This window comes from Guillardia theta (genome assembly GCF_000315625.1).
Source record: "Guillardia theta CCMP2712 unplaced genomic scaffold GUITHscaffold_95, whole genome shotgun sequence".
NCBI classification, from domain to species: Eukaryota; class Cryptophyceae; order Pyrenomonadales; family Geminigeraceae; genus Guillardia; species Guillardia theta.
Window position 1 is genome coordinate 159584 of NW_005434579.1, and position 15426 is coordinate 175009.

Genomic DNA, 15426 nt, shown 5'->3' on the forward strand with positions numbered 1-15426 from the left:
GAGGGAGGAGAGAGGAGAGAGAAACATTGAGGTAGGGAGGGAGGAGAGAGGAGAGAGAAACATTGAGGTAGGGAGGGCTGGAGGGAGGAGAGAGAAACATTGAGGTAGGGAGGGAGGAGAGAGGAGAGAGAGAAACATTGAGGTAGGGAGGGAGGAGAGAGGAGAGAGAAACATTGAGGTAGGGAGGGCTGGAGGGAGGAGGAAGCGAGAGGTGATACCTGAAGAAAGGATGCTTCTTGATCACCAGCGCTCCTCCTGCCTTCCTCGAGCCGAACCGTTTTTCGTGTCCACCACCTTGATGGATGTCAGTGCATTGACGAGAACAAACGAACTAGGAAGCAGGAGCAGGACAACAACAGTAAGAGCAGGAGAAGGAGCAGCAGGAGCAGGAGAAGGAGCAGCAGGAGCAGCAGCAGGAGCAGCATGAGCAGGAGCAGGGGCAGGTGGAGTACCAGGAGGCGACGGATGAGGTTGGAAGAAGCAGAGTTCAAGTGCTCAGGAAGCTGAAATTTGGCCTGACAGAAGATAACCTCAGCTTGCAAAACAAGCTCAAAGGGAGGAGGAGGAGGAGGAGGAGGAGGAGGAGGAGGAAAAGAAGGAAGAGAAGGGAGGAGGAAGAAGGCGACAGGTCAGAGGAGGAGGAGCAGGAGGAGCAGGTCAAGTAACTTGATGCTGACCATGCAGATGAGGGTGAGGCCGACGCGCGGGTCCTCGTGGTAGAAGGGCGGAAACCCGCAAAGCATCTCATAGATGGCGATGCCGAGAGACCACCAGTCGGAAGCAAAGTCATGCGGGAGCTGCTTGACGACCTGAAGAGGAGGGGAAGAGCATGAGGAGAGGAGAGAGGAGAGAGGAGAGAGGAGAGAGGAGAGAGAGGAGAGAGGAGAGAGGAGAGACGAGCGGAAAAGGAAAGTGACAGCGTGGTGGTGGTGGTGGAGGAGGAGGAGGAACTAGGAGGGCAATGCGAACACACAAGAACAAGGCTGGACGAGACGCTACAGTTACCTCAGGAGCAAGATGAGTCCACCGAACTCTCGGGACTGAAACCTGAATGGTGTAAAGGAGTTGAAGAGAAGCAGAACAGCGAAGGGGGAAATACAACAGCTGGAGAAGGGAGGAGGGAGGGAGAGAGAGAGGGAGAGAGGGAGAGAGGGAGAGAGGGAGGAAGGGATGAAGGGAAGGAGGAAGGGAGGAAGGAGGAAGGAAATTTGTCTTTCCTCGCTGTGGTTTCACCTCGGAGAAGGTCGACGCTACTCCTTGGGTCATGTTTGATGCAACGTAGAAGCAGCTCTTGACGACTTGCCAGTTCTTATCTCTCGCTTCACTGACGTCCAGGGGGTCAGGAGGAGGGGAAGGCGATCAGGTCAAGACCTCCTCCTATAGAAGAATTCGATCATCCCCAGGGCAGGGTGCGGGGCTATAGTGCAGTTGCGATGCCGTTTTGCTGGTTTGGCCTCGACGGTGGTGGCTGACGTAAGCAGCTGTCAAGGAGGAGGGAGGAGGAGCGAGGAGAGGAGAGGAGAGGAGAGGAGAGGAGAGGAGATGAGAGGAGAGAGGGGCAGAAAGGGGGAGGGGAGGGGAAACGGCAGGGAGGGAGGGAAACTCGTCCCGCTCTTCATACCTGCGCTGAAGCTCATTAGCTTCAACCTTCCCTCAAGATCTAGCCCCCTGTCAAGTTGGAAGAATGAGGTAGACATGAGAGTGCTTTCATCGCAGGTCTTACATGCTTTCAAGGTGCAGATTTCGATGTACAAACCCTTTGGAATGCAGGTAGTGCAGAGCTACGACAGCCTGTGCGGCATAGAGTTGACAAGTAGCGAACTTGTAGCGCTGAGGAAGAAAGGCCGTCAGCAGGGAAGCAGCAGGAGCCGCGTACCATCTCAGGCTGCATCCTGAGAAACGTCTTGAGATCTCCACCTGCCTTCTCATCAGAGAGCACAAGCTCTGCTTTCCTCGCGTACCCAGCGCTGGCTCCATCAGAATGTAGAGGTGCTCCTCGTCGTGGAGGGTGCAGTTGAGCGGCACTCCAACGATGAAAGGATGGGCCAGGTAGAGTTGTCCAGTGATCGTGTCCCTGATAAGCTTGTCACATAGGAAACTGCAGTAGACAACAACAAACCCGTTCTGCAGGCAAGACTTCTCCTTAACAACGTCGTTCAACTGCCTGATGTGCAACAATTTCCTCTTGTCGTACGACTTGATGGCAACAAGAGCCCCGTTGAACGGGTCAAACTTGAGCCGCACGACTCCCTTCCCTCCCACTCCCAGCCCGCCGCGCACCTACCACACGATCACCTTGCTCCTACACGCACATGCAGTTTCGTCCCTACCGCGTACCCATCCACGTCTCTTGGCTCCCGAAGCTGAGAGACTGACATGCTGCTCCCATCCACTAGCCTCCTCGCTAGCCCTCGAGCCTGGAGGGGACATATTCCGACCTCCTTAGCGCATTTCCTGCCGCACCGGCAGGCCAGCCAGTCAAAGGAGGAAGAGAAGATCTGTCCTTCCCTGATGGGATTCCGCAGCTCGACAGAATCATTCTTCTCTATGCTGAAAGCCACTTCCTTGCTCGCGCCATGCACGCTGCCTTGCTCGGCGTTCTTCAGGATTGCAGGCATCCGAACGCCCCCCTGAGCTCGCTTCTCTTCCTCCTTCCTCCTTGATGCCGGGCCTTCAGCGATGGGAGGTAGGACCGAAGCCGCATGCTTCAGTGGATCCTCTCTCCGTGCTGACTCCTCTGAGATGGAAGCCGCTCCTACCATCCCAGAGCGATCGCGAGCTCCATCGTCAGATGCTGGAGCTGCCTCCGACTCTTCCAGGCCCTCAAATCCTCTCAACTCTCTTGCTTGCTCTGCTCCTGTCCCTCCCCCTTCCCTTCGCATCCACCTGAACATCCGAAAGTTAAGTATCAGCTCATCAGAGCTGCAAGCATCAGTGTGTTGTCAGCTCGACGCGTTGAAGAGGAGCGAGTGCTGGTGCCTATGGTGGGGAGGCGATGTCAAACCTTTCAACGGATATCGGCGGCAGACCTTTCGAGTGACCGTACCGGCGGGGACCCGGGCGGCCGCGGCCGCCCGGCGACTCAGTGACGGACCGGATTGAGCGGCTGTGCGACAGTGTCAGGGTCGGCCAAGCCTCCTCGACTCTCATTATTGTCCTCGTACTGATTTTTAACTTAACTTTGAGTAAAAAGAGCGGCGGGTTGCTGAGTCACTCAGTGGCCGTGAGGCCTGCAGCCCTGTCACCTTTGGTTTACCGTACTGTACCGGTGACCGTCGGCGTACCGCTGAGGGACAGGAGAGTTTTGTTAGTCACGACTCTTTCAAGGGTCCCGGGTTAACCGTGAACCGTTTGAACAGTGTCAGGGTCAACTTGGCAAGCCTTGATTCACTCTCCGACTGATTCAGTGTCCTCATCTTTAACTTAACTTTGAGTAAAGTTAACTCGGCGCTATCAGTATCTTTTACTAGCCTAGCCCGAGTGCCAGGCCCAGTGGGGCACGGCGGGGCGCCGCAGGAGATCCCGGTGGCAGCCTGCGCGCGGCGGCGCCCGGCCGGGCGCGGCCGGCCCGGGCCGGGCCGCCGCAGCCTGTTGTCGAAGTTGACAGATAAGTTAACGCCTTTGACTAGAGGACGGCGGCCACAAGCTCCTGGCTCATCACCTTCTTTACTCATCACCAGTCTACTTGAATTCTCCGAAACTTGAAAAGTATTTTTAAGATGTCAACTATATGTATTTTAGCACCGATCGCGACAGTACTGTACTATTATTGGCTGAAAATAATAATGTATTGACTGGCAACTGCTCATAGAGCCCTACCTCTGCCTTCGCCGGAATTTTTTCTTTTTTTTCCTCCTTTCCGACAAGTTGAGTAAAGTTTTGTACCGGTTTGTTGAAAATCTTTCCACCCCACAGTCGCAAACGCCCGAAGTCAACATGGGGGCGGTGGTAAGGGGGGGTGCTTGAAAAGGGAATTGGTGAGCAAGGGAGGGGTAGGGGTCGGTGCAGGTTTAAAAATCTTGTAAAGAATGTTCCGCGATTGTGAACGGATACGCGTGTACGGATTTGGAAGGGCCGCGCTAACGCCATGGGACGGGCGAGAGCTTCCAACGCAAACAAGAGGCTCGGGATCCTGTTTGCTCGAGCCGTAAGTGCCTGCAAAGTTTGTTGCTAAGTCTTCTGCGCTCCTGTTTCATCCAAATCTTATTCTTGTCGTGCAAAATTTGTTGTGACAAAGCTGACTGTGCTCTACTTTACAGGTGACGGCAGACGTGAAAGAAGCGAGCAAGTTTCGATCGTCCTACACTCTTGACAGAACCGGGAAGTTGTCTCTCTTTCGAGCCTTGTCTGCATTCATGCCATCAGCCATAAGGAATGAATGCAACCACGTCGGGAGGCAAGGCCTCACGTTGGTGGAATACAATAAGTGTCTGGAGCAGAATGGTTTCCCCAAGGTGAGATCAAGAAGCCCATTCTTAGAAGATGTGGAAAATTCCCAGAGTAAACATGCTCGAGGTATCTCGCGCTAACTTTTTTGTTTCAACTGATTTTCGGATAGGAATGAAATATTTCTTCGTGTGCAAGCGATGGTTGAATCCAAAACATTGCAATGATTTGAAGCTGCTGGATGCCGGATGGGAGGTTCTGAAAGACTTCTGTCCTGCACAAGATCTCTCGACGCTAAAGGCAAAATTCCTGCTCGTGTGCCAACAATTTCACGATGCTTGGGAAGAGGTACGCGTGCAAGCCTTGGCTTCTAAGTCATTGGAAATCGAACTTCAGGAATATGAGTGTGAACGAGCCCAGGACCGAGATCCTTCTTTTCTGCAGCCATCATCCTCTACTGTTTGCAGGATACACAATTCAAACCGTCGCTGCGAAAGTCACACACACAATTACGAAGGTGATACAGGGGAAACGGTGTCCATGTTTCACTACATTCCTTGTGGTCAATTAGCATCGGAATGTGCATCACTCAAACAGAACTGCTCAGGGACATGCCCAAGAACTACTTGTGAGGAAGATGATAACAACCAAATCCAATTTTTTGAAACACAAAAAGAATGGCCGGAGGCAGAAATCAACGATATTCTGGGTCCCGAAAGCTACGGAGGACAAACGGAACAACATGATGTTTATTTTCCAATGGTTCAGGAATTTTGTGACAGCGAGTGTCAGATTTGTGCCGTAAACATCATGCCAGTTTTCGACGGTAACCGCCGGGTGGACTGCAGTGAGCTGACTGACACCAGTTCACCCTGGTTTGATCGGACGACGTAACTTGTAATGTATCTTCTTCAAGTGACTCCGTCACCGTATCAGTGAAGCTCTGGCAGTCAGAGCAGCATCATCATCTAAGTGGATCATGAGTGTGTAAAGATTGGCCGCTCAGCCTGCGGTGGATCGCCGAGTCATCTCCCGGCTAGAACACTGTCATGCACCGCTCAGTTGATGGTGATAGGTACTACGGTACAGTCTCCGTGACTTGATGAATTAAAGCAGATGTATGTTCAACAATTTTGAGTAAAGGTGTCATGGTTCAACGTCTCAGTTGTCATTCACTAATGATCACGGCGGGCTGCCATGATTGTTTGCCAGTCCACGGTCATACTGCGATGCTTCTCGCCTCCCTCCGGACAGCTATCCAAGCTATTACTTGGTCTGCATTCAACGAGGAAGAAGCTGTTCCAGTGGAAGAAGACGACATCTCCATGCTGCCCTTGGTGCGAGGGAAAGGAGGAAAGCTGGGTACATGTCCAGCCTGCCAGTTAACAACTTGAGCGCATGGTGGTCCTGTCCTCACACACAACAGAGTAATGGAAACAATCAAGGGATGCTTGATACAATGCTGGAAGAAAAAAACCATTGAACATGAGATTTGATGGCAAACACCAATCAACTCTATAACAGGGCTAGGACTGTGTGTGCACCTGAACATGGCAATCTCATACCGGATGGGCTCTGCTACTTCAGAAGGTCCAATCACATTGTGCTAATGGAGATAGCACGAACTTCAGAGTTCACTGGCGAGGGAAGCAGCCTGGCAAATCTGAAAGCGAAGTTTCAGGAGAAGGAACAGAAATATGCAGCACTGCGGGCAGAGATGACAAGCCTAAGCAAGAACACTGAAGTAGCATCATGGAGCAGCAATGGACTACAAACTTCCGCAACCTGCTTATGGACGAGGATATAATCGACAGAGTCATGACCAAGGTAGTCATACAGCTGCTCGATGTGCAACACATGCTGTGGACCTCAAGGGGACGAGGAGATACAACCAACGAACCGGAACAACGGTGAGATAATCAGGAGACTGATAGGGATCAGGGTACCAAGGACCTGGCCAGCAAGAGGAACGAGAGAGACGGCGAGAAGAACAAGCATGAAGGATAGAGAAGGATACAGTTACAAGACGACAGGGTAAAGATCAACGGACAGACCGAGGTAGGGGAAGGCTCGCAGGCAAGCCACTTGAGATCAGCAACCTCGGCCCGGCCCGCCAGGAGTATGCAGACTGGCTCGAACGGAATGAGAGCTGTAGAAAGCAGGATCAGTAGACGCTTGTCATTGCAGTAAATGTAGCCAGACTACAACTCGATATCTGCTGAGACATCAGTAACGAGCACATGCGCTCACATTGCATCTCGCGTTCATAGAAGCAGCCTGCTCTGTAGACAAGACCACTGGGTCACGAATGCAACCGGTGGAAGGTAAGAGCGGGCAGGGCTTCTTTCTTTGTAGACTTGGTGGAGCATCGCGAGTCAAAGCTACGAGTCGTAGGAGAGCTGGACAGCAGCTTGTCCTGCAGAAAAGTTATTTCTGACATAGTCTATTCTGATACTAGAACGTTTTGTTATAGCACGTCGTATTATGTAGTGAGTAGGAATAGCTATCAATACCAGTTTGAGGCGATACAAGTATGAGGAAATACTGACATCAATCGCGCTTTCTCTTCTATTGTACGTGCTAATGACTCTTCTCTTTCAGATGCTACCATTGCTACATGATGGCTTCAAGATCGCCAATCCATGCCTCAACAGAATGAATGCTGGATTGAACTCAAGGAGATATAAATATCAACATCCAAATATCATAGAGTCAGATGACATTCTCAGCTTTCCGAACGCCAGTCAAACTTGTAAGCCCAATCAACGACGACCTTGAGAAAGGGCGTCAGATGACAGGCAGTTATGTATGAAACAGAAACATGAAACTCAAGTTGCAACTCTCTGCACGCAAAATCCACGTCGGGGGAGAAAGACATTCGAGTCAGCGCTCTGCGTGGATGCTTAGCGAGTGCCACCGTACAAAGGCTTTCTTGCACTTCATCCATCCCTTGTACACGTGTCACAATCTTACTGCGCGGTGTTATGTGCGAGAAACTTACAACATCATATCTTACAATCGCAATAGCCAAAGCAAAATGTGGGGTACAAAGAATCTACTCTCGTTGTGTACTCTCTGACATGGGCTGCTATTCAGACAGACAGGCTACAGATACCACTTCTCTTGGCCTGGTAACACTCGACTGTAACAACGGACCACAAGCTACTCACGCACAAGCAAAAGGCACAATGCAGTACTAACGGCCAGCTACCGAAGCCCAAGTACTTTCCGACTCTCCTCCGCCTCGACCAGTGAAACCCCTCTGCCCAGCATGAAATAACGGCACGTCGTGTTTTCTAGTCCCAAGAGAAGTTGGAGCCGGGGAGGGGAGGGCCCTCAGAGCCTGACGAGGGTGCGAGGACAAGGCTCCTCGCGCTGCCGCCATCCGATCCGATCCAGTGAGTGGGCAAGGCTGAGCTGAGAGCAGCGAGAAGCAGCACCCTCCATCTGTTCTCGTGTACGCCACTAGCTACCCCGACAGCCACGAGGCGTGCGGGCCGGCTCAAGTTTTGATTGCGCTGGATCAGTTTATCTAGCCATGTAGAGGACACCGCGGCTCATCGCAATGCTCTCCAATAGTCTCATCATATCGCCTGTGATAAACTGCTTCAACAGCCCGTGACAGCCTCCCCCCCACTTCCCGTCCTCGCCCTTCCTCTCGTGCCCTCGTCCCGTCTTCTTCTTGCTTCGAGTCAGCTGGTCATTAGCCCTGCGCAACATGTCTTATGACAGTATATGGAGCACCTGTTCACAGATGTCGCGGACGTCGCCGTCAGCGTCAACCTGTTCTTTTGCAACATGTTGCGGGCAACTACATCGTGTACGCCAACTTTGATCCTGTGCCTCTTGCTGAGATCTAACTGACCATCCCACAACTATCGTCCTACGACTCGTAGCTTTGACTCGCGATGCTCCACCAAGTCTACAAAGAAAGAAGCCCTGCCCGCTCTTACCTTCCACCGGTTGCATTCGTGACCCAGTGGTCTTGTCTACAGAGCAGGCTGCTTCTATGAACGCGAGATGCAATGTGAGCGCATGTGCTCGTTACTGATGTCTCAGCAGATATCGAGTTGTAGTCTGGCTACATTTACTGCAATGACAAGCGTCTACTGATCCTGCTTTCTACAGCTCTCATTCCATTCGAGCCATTCTGCATACTCGCGGTCTAGCCCAGCTTCGTCAACAATCTTTTTAGGCAGTCTGTCCCGCCAATTCGGGTCATGGAAGGTGTATTTCCAGGTCTTCTGAGATCCGCAGGCGTAGCGTCCAACCACCTCCGCAGCAGCTGAATGGAAAATGGCATCAACTATCCAGTCCCCGCCATCAGCAGATTCAAGATATTCGTAGAAAGGAATGGGTGGGGCCCATGCGGTCTCAAACTTCAGATGAAAGGAAAGGTCGTTGCGTTCCCATGTGGGATCTGAGACATCCCACTTGGTGCCCCAGTGCTCATAGGTCCAAAGGAACCAATCAGCCGAAGCTGGACATGGCAAGAAGTGCCCAAACAGTCCTATTCTGTCCTTCCTGTCAAGCCCCTTGAGAAATGTCTCAAAGGATTGTGCTGTTACAGAACATGCGGCGCATATCATCACGCTGTTGAAGCACATGTCAGGCATACTGTCTGTCACAACCTTGAGACCGCGGAGAGGCAAACAAGCCTCGCCCCACCCGAAATGGCCAGAAGGGGTGCGTGGTGTGTCCCTATGGTGGTCGGGCTAGGCGTTGCTTGGGGTGGGTCATCCTGGGTCTCGACAGGGGGTACCTGCAAGTTGTCTCGGTGGTGACCTTGCCCGAGGGAGGGTGGGGTAGGAAACCCCACTGGGGCGGAGGGCAGGCAGCCGCCGCGGTAAGGCACTCGGACCTACCAGGGGCTTTGCTGTCTTTCTGACGGTCGGACCGGCACTTGAATAGCTCATGGCCGGCACCACTGGCAAGTCACGGTTGACGGATGAACCAAACTAGTACCAAAGTACCTCGGCAGCAGAAGTGCACGATGATACCAGTTAGGGGTTGGGGTTACTAAGTTACTCGCCGGAATGATGACGTAATGACACTGTACACAGCACGTTCCGCCAAACTTGAAAGGCCTTTCTTCCCATCATCGCCAGCACTGATGGACTCTTGCAGCCTCGGATGATGCGTTCAGTGCGCTTTCTGTGCCGGGTGGCTGGCGGATCGCTCGGCGAACCGTTGAACCGTTGATTGAAGGTGACTGGTTGAACGGCAGCGCTGGATGGTCTCTCGGCCTCGCAAGACGTCTCAGGTGACTCGGATCCGACTTGCAAACGCATCCGGTCCAGGATCCGAAGTTCGTCAGCTCAAGGCGGCCTCCCAATCCTTCGCTGCCCATGATTATCGCCCGGGGTGCACCGCGGCACGCGGCACTGCCGCACTGCGGCAAGTTCCGGTACCGTACTGTACTGTCATGATCATCCGACGGCGGCGCGGCGTCCGAGTCATTCCAACACGGAGTCCGGACTGAGTCGCTGGCCATGGCCGGCCGCGCGGCCGCGCGCCGCCGGCCGGGGGGACTCTGATGGTCACTGTCACCGGGCCTGCGCGCACTGTTGACGTTAAGTGAACTTCGGTATCAGTAAAGTTTCGGGGGGACAGCAGTTGGCAGGATTAGGTTTGGTTCGCGGCTGTCTTTTCTCTCGGTCTCGCCGTTCCGTTTGAAAGTTTGGCCACCGGGTGCGGCCCGGGCCGGCGGGACCGTCGGACGGTACGGTCAAGCCTCCTCGACTCTCCTGATTGTCCTCGTACTGAGCCTGCCGCGGACAGCCTGAGTGGCACTCCGAGGCTCCCGAGTCCGGGCCCGGACGCACTGCCGCAGCCGCTGACTAAGTTCCGCCCCGGCGGGCCCGGTTGAAACTAGCACTGTCAGGTCAGTGAAGCGGCTCCTCGTTGTCCTGAGGTAACTGATTTTAACATTGGGTGACAGGCACAGGCTTGAGCCGCAGCGGTCATAGACCAGCCCCAGTGATCATCAACCATGGCCAGTACCGAACGGGCTCAACAGGTAACGGTCACGTAACGTTGACAGTGTGTCACGCTCCAGGGATTCTGAGACCCCACCTTCTTAGCCCTGTACTACCCCTACTTGTGCCACTTTAGAGAAAAGCTCGGAGCTCGCGGTCAATTATAGTAAGCCCGAGTGCAGGGGGGTGAAATGCTAGGATCTTCGTGGGGTAGTAGGTAATCTAACAAGGGGGTGGTCAGAATGTTCCCCTCCCCTGTGCTGGAGAATCGTATAGCCAAACCGTCTTGCTTCCGTTTCTTCCTGGTATCAACCGCGTTGCTGCTGATTCCTACCTTCGTCCCCCTTTGCTTCCTCTTATACCAGCCATGAACGTCGAACTGTTCGATCAAATCGACACAAACGGGGATGGTTTCCTGTCCGTCAAAGAGATCCAACAAGCACTGACCAGCCCTGAAGTTAACGACACGATAAGAGTGCTGTTTGAGACATTTGACGAGAACGAAGATGGCCTCATTTCTCGAGACGAAGCAATGAAGAAACTAGTACAGATACCTGCGGGAAAGGAAAAGCTGATCGAGCATTTCAACGCAATAGACGTGAACGGTAAACCTGTCTGTGATCTGCATCTGTCTTGTTGCACTGCAACACCGATTGTATTCCCAAAAGTCTTGTTCATTCATACTTGACGATTTTCAAACAAAACTCACCTGGATCTGCCCAGGCGATGGAGTCTTGACGTATGAAGAGTTTTATGAAGGCATGAAGGACCAGATGCCGCCAGATGAGATCGAGCGAGTCTATCATCAACTCGACAAGGACAACGATGAGTGCATCACGTTGGACGAGTTCATCATGTCTCAGATCATGATGTGTCATAGTAACCTCAAGTCCTCCCAAGTCAACATAGATCGCAGCACTGCCTGCTTGACCGAGGTCATGCAAAACCTCCGCCGAGGCGACAAGATGGGCGCTTGCATGAAGATGCTTCAAGATGCTCGGAAGCGACAGCTGATGACGACGTGGCCGTCCAAGAAGGCCCTGTACAAGAAGACGCCGCTGAGCGAGTACAAGACCAAGGTGCAGGAGATCTACGAGTTCTACTCCAACGGCCAAGACTTCCTCGACAAAGCGGGGGTGATCGAGGCGCTGGGCAAGTTTGGCAAGCATGTGGACGACACGCAGCTGAGCAAGCTTCTTGCTCAAGTCGGGAGCGAGGGCGATGCCGGCATTGACAGGGAGCATTTCGTGCTCATCACTTACAAGCTCCTTGCAAAGTCAGTCAAGTCGAAAGCCGAGCAGCGACTGGCGGCATTATCCAAACCCAAGAACAAGACCGGAGAGCTCACCGTCGAAGACCATCTGGAGGAGATGGAAGCTCAAGCCAAGCAGTCCGAGGCTCAGGACAAGCCGAAGAAGTCAGACTCCAAGGGCGCAGGGAAGCTTGTGAGGAGGGCATCGATATCCGGAGTTGAGAAAGTAGCCAAAAAGACTTCTGCTGAGCCGAAGATACAACGAACCTCGTCGTCAGCTGGACTAGCCAAGAAAGCCCCTCCCAATTTACAACGAAGTCATTCTGTCCCACAGATCGTGACCTGCCCGATCCGGTTCGAGTTTGACCGCCTAGACTGCAACGGTGACGTGTCGAGACTATCGATGTAGAGGTTGACATGCTGGGTACGACCAGGCGATGGGACGCTGTCGCACGATGAGCTGTTTGAAGGGCTCAAGCACAGGATGGAGCAGGATGAGCTTGCCGAGCTTTTTGACTTCATGGTAGGCGTCTGACGGAAGCGTGTGCAGAGTCATCGGGGGGAAGGGGACTGACATCTTGCTCAGGATAGCAACGGAGACGGGATGATAACGTTTGAGGAGTTCTATGAAGCGAAGAAGAAGATCGCAGAGAAGAAGCCTCATCTAGCGTTTTGACATGCGGCGACCTGTTTAGACTCAGTTACATATTTTTGATGCAATTATTCGATGATCAGGAGTTATGTATTGTGATGTTGAACTTTGATGATGGTGATGGACAGAATGGCATCTAATCAGGATGGCTTGTTGTTCAAGTTGTTAAGTTAGCTTATTTCCATTATTATACTATGATAAAGGTCAGGGTCAACCCTCAGGTGATTGTCCTCGTACTGATTTTTAACTTAGCTTTGAGTAATCACTTTCACTTGAAGCCCCTTTACTCAAAGTTAAGTTAAAAAGAGTCCTTCCAGCATTCCGAGACTTGACTGTAGTGAAATCCCGAGTCCGAGTCTCCCAGTCCCGCCGGGCCGGGCAGAAGGCTGCACGTGCACCAATCACCCCCTCATTTTCCCTTTTCCATCTTCTGGTCCTCGGGGTGGGTAGTTGTTCACTGGGGGTAGTCAATGAAAGCTACTGGGCTTGTGGGAAGAAGATTCAACACACCCTCACCTATAAGCTGTACATTTCAAAATAACAAACAAAGTTTGAATTATGTTTTGGTCATGCTGGGTTCAGCATGATTGGGAGCCAATTACCGGGGTAGGGGGTAGGGGTGGAGGCGAAAAGTTTGTGTAGGCGGCATCATGGTGGCAACCAAACGGCAGACGAGGAGGAGCGAGAAGGAGGAGGGGGAGAAGGAGATGAACGACAATAGCCAGCATGATAACTTAGATCAAGACAAGATGCAGACTGGGCGTAAAGGATTGAGATCGCAAAAAGATGACGGGAAGGATGTCGAGCAACGAGAGCAATCAGTTGGTACACGAGCACGAACGTCCAGGGTCGCTCCCAAAGACGGGAAACAAGAGATGGTAGAGAAGTCCTCCTCTGCTTTGGGACGAAATATGAAGCGATCCAAGACAAGTATCGAGCAAGAGAGCAAGACACAAGATGGGAATGCAGAAGGTGCGAAGGAGCCAGAAGGGAAGGACAATTCGAAAGGAAGCGCCAAGGAACCAAAAACACAGCAAAACAATTCCAAAGTGAACGCCGGGCAAGAAAGTAGAAGCAAAAGGGTAAGGAAAGATGCAGGAGATGAGGCAGAACCCTCGAGTAGCAAAAGAACAAAAGCAACACCCAAGGGTGACGTCGAACAGCAGGTCATGCAGCAACAGCAGCAGCAAGATGTCGACGATGACTCAGATGAAGCGCCAGAGGAGGTTAGCAAAGGAGCAGCACAACAGGCTCTCCTCGATGTCCTAAAGGCAGAGCAAGCAGGCAGGAAGGCGATGGAAGAGCAAAAGAAATTTCGCAACAGGGAGAAAGAGGAGAAGATGAGAGAGCAGAAGAAGAATCCAAAGAAGAAAGAAGACAGAGATCCAAGGTCTTCCAAAGAAGCTCTCTCCTTGGATGTTCTGGATGCCATCATGCGCGAGGAACAGGAGCAACGGAAGAAGAACGTAAGGGAGGAGAAGAAGGTTAGGGGGAAAAAGATCAAATTTCCAGCCAACGAGAGGCCAGCAAAAGTTGTCAAAGATGGTTTCATTCTGCAAAAAATTTCATCGTCTGCTGCTAGAATGGATGAAAGAAGATCCATCGGTGAGCGCGGGGAGGAGCAGGGAGGATTTGAGGGGGAGGAAGCTGATGAGAAAGATGAGGAAAACAAGGAGAACCCCTCTGACGATATTCCAGATAAGGAAGCTTTGTCTTTGCTCGATAGTCACTTCTCCAAAGTGAATCGAAAGGTTTGTTTCTCGCTTCCCTCGATGAGGCTTTATCTTTCCCCTCTATCTGTGCTTCTTATGTCGATACTCCCTTCCCTTTACCACTGCCATCCCCCCCTTTCCCTCACCCGTTCATTACGCCAGGAGTACTCGGCTGTTCATTCTCGCAGTTATGGACCAACCAAGACCTTTTGTGCCTTCTGATTGTCTTTGTAGCAGCTCATGTGTAAAACTGACCAGCGACACCAACTCAGTGCGTGATCATCAACTTGCCGCCCGCATCCTTGAACGTCATCCGAACTCATCACTGACTCGGAGGCTTCAAGTGACTTCCGAGTCACCGTGACTGTACGACGGTACCTTGGTACCCGCATGCCATGTGGCCGACAGTGACTCGGTGTCAGTGAACTGAGTTGTTCAGTCACGGTGACACTGGCTGAATGCTACTAACTAGTAACTCAGTAACGTTCCGCCGGAGTTCAACGGCTGCGCAGTGCCGTCCGGCCGCCGGGACTCAGCCGCCCGGGCCGGGCCGTGAGCTGGCCGCCCTGCCAGGCCGCTGCCAGGCCGCGGCGGCCCAGCCTGACTCACTGACTCGGAGTCAGACTCACTGTCGGGCCGGGCCCGGGGCCGCATCTCAGTCCCGGTTTTAGCACTGACTCGACCGTTGAACCGTTGACTCGCACGGTCCAAAAATATGATATCTACCCCTCCTTCCTACTAGACTATAGGGGGTCACTGCCGGGTTTTGAAACTCCAGGCGCCAATCCGATCTGCTGACGGAAATTTGACCACGAAATTGAGTATCGGTTGAGTACCCCTCCATTTGAATGGCATAAACACCCGTCCTGAATGAAGCTTTGTCAAAGTCACGGCCGCACTGCCTTCACATACTACCCCTTCTATTGACCTTGTAATGACCCCTACTCGAATTAACGGGATTTGCAGGTTCATTATCATGTTTGTTGAACTTCCTCCCAGCCTCACTCGTAGCCAAACCTGATCTCCAGATGTTGTCTACATGTTGTCTACATGTTGTCTACATGTTGTCTACATGTTGTCTACATGTTGTCTACATGTTGTCCACATGTTGTTTACACATTCTCTGCTTATTCTCTGCTTATTCTCCACCTGTCTCCTCTTGTTATCCACTTATTCTCCACTTGTTCGAGCTAGAAACCTCCTCTTCCTCGTCTCCACAACTGATGTCCTCCCTCTTCCCAACTGTGTAGTAACTTGCATCTCCTGATTCACTAACTCATATCCTCTCCCTCTGTCCTCCGCAGTGTCGATATGTTCCGCTACAAACCACTCAATATCCTCATTTGAAAAGCTCTTTACAATGATGCTCCACCACAACAACGTCTATTTCCACCATAACAACATTTGTTCCCTTATGATCAACCTTCTCTCTCTATTTCACTGAAG

The 15426-nt window shown here is 52.2% G+C and overlaps 4 protein-coding genes across 4 annotated transcripts; 2 read left to right on the forward strand and 2 right to left on the reverse strand.

The window, feature by feature from the left end:
- Positions 1-240: 240 nt before the first annotated feature.
- Positions 241-2894, reverse strand: GUITHDRAFT_145000 (hypothetical protein; the record flags this gene model as incomplete). The annotated part of the gene is made up of 8 exons (XM_005824366.1): positions 241-294; positions 453-515; positions 678-809; positions 1006-1047; positions 1234-1319; positions 1622-1668; positions 1724-2280; positions 2313-2894. 8 exons carry the CDS (start codon positions 2892-2894, stop codon positions 241-243), a joined length of 1563 nt encoding a protein of 520 aa, XP_005824423.1.
- Positions 2895-4087: 1193 nt separating this feature from the next.
- On the forward strand, positions 4088-5018 carry GUITHDRAFT_145001 (hypothetical protein; the record flags this gene model as incomplete). The annotated part of the gene is made up of 5 exons (XM_005824367.1): positions 4088-4147; positions 4260-4454; positions 4585-4734; positions 4854-4903; positions 4958-5018. The coding sequence occupies 5 exons, from the start codon at positions 4088-4090 to the stop codon at positions 5016-5018; spliced, it is 516 nt and encodes a 171-aa protein (XP_005824424.1).
- Positions 5019-8492: 3474 nt separating this feature from the next.
- GUITHDRAFT_116408 (hypothetical protein) lies at positions 8493-9002 on the reverse strand (the record flags this gene model as incomplete). Its single annotated transcript, XM_005824368.1, has 1 exon — positions 8493-9002. The coding sequence occupies one exon, from the start codon at positions 9000-9002 to the stop codon at positions 8493-8495; it is 510 nt and encodes a 169-aa protein (XP_005824425.1).
- A 1729-nt stretch (positions 9003-10731) lies between these two features.
- GUITHDRAFT_116409 (hypothetical protein) lies at positions 10732-12292 on the forward strand (the record flags this gene model as incomplete). The annotated part of the gene is made up of 4 exons (XM_005824369.1): positions 10732-10969; positions 11088-11999; positions 12051-12139; positions 12203-12292. The coding sequence occupies 4 exons, from the start codon at positions 10732-10734 to the stop codon at positions 12290-12292; spliced, it is 1329 nt and encodes a 442-aa protein (XP_005824426.1).
- Between the last annotated feature and the right edge of the window lie 3134 nt (positions 12293-15426).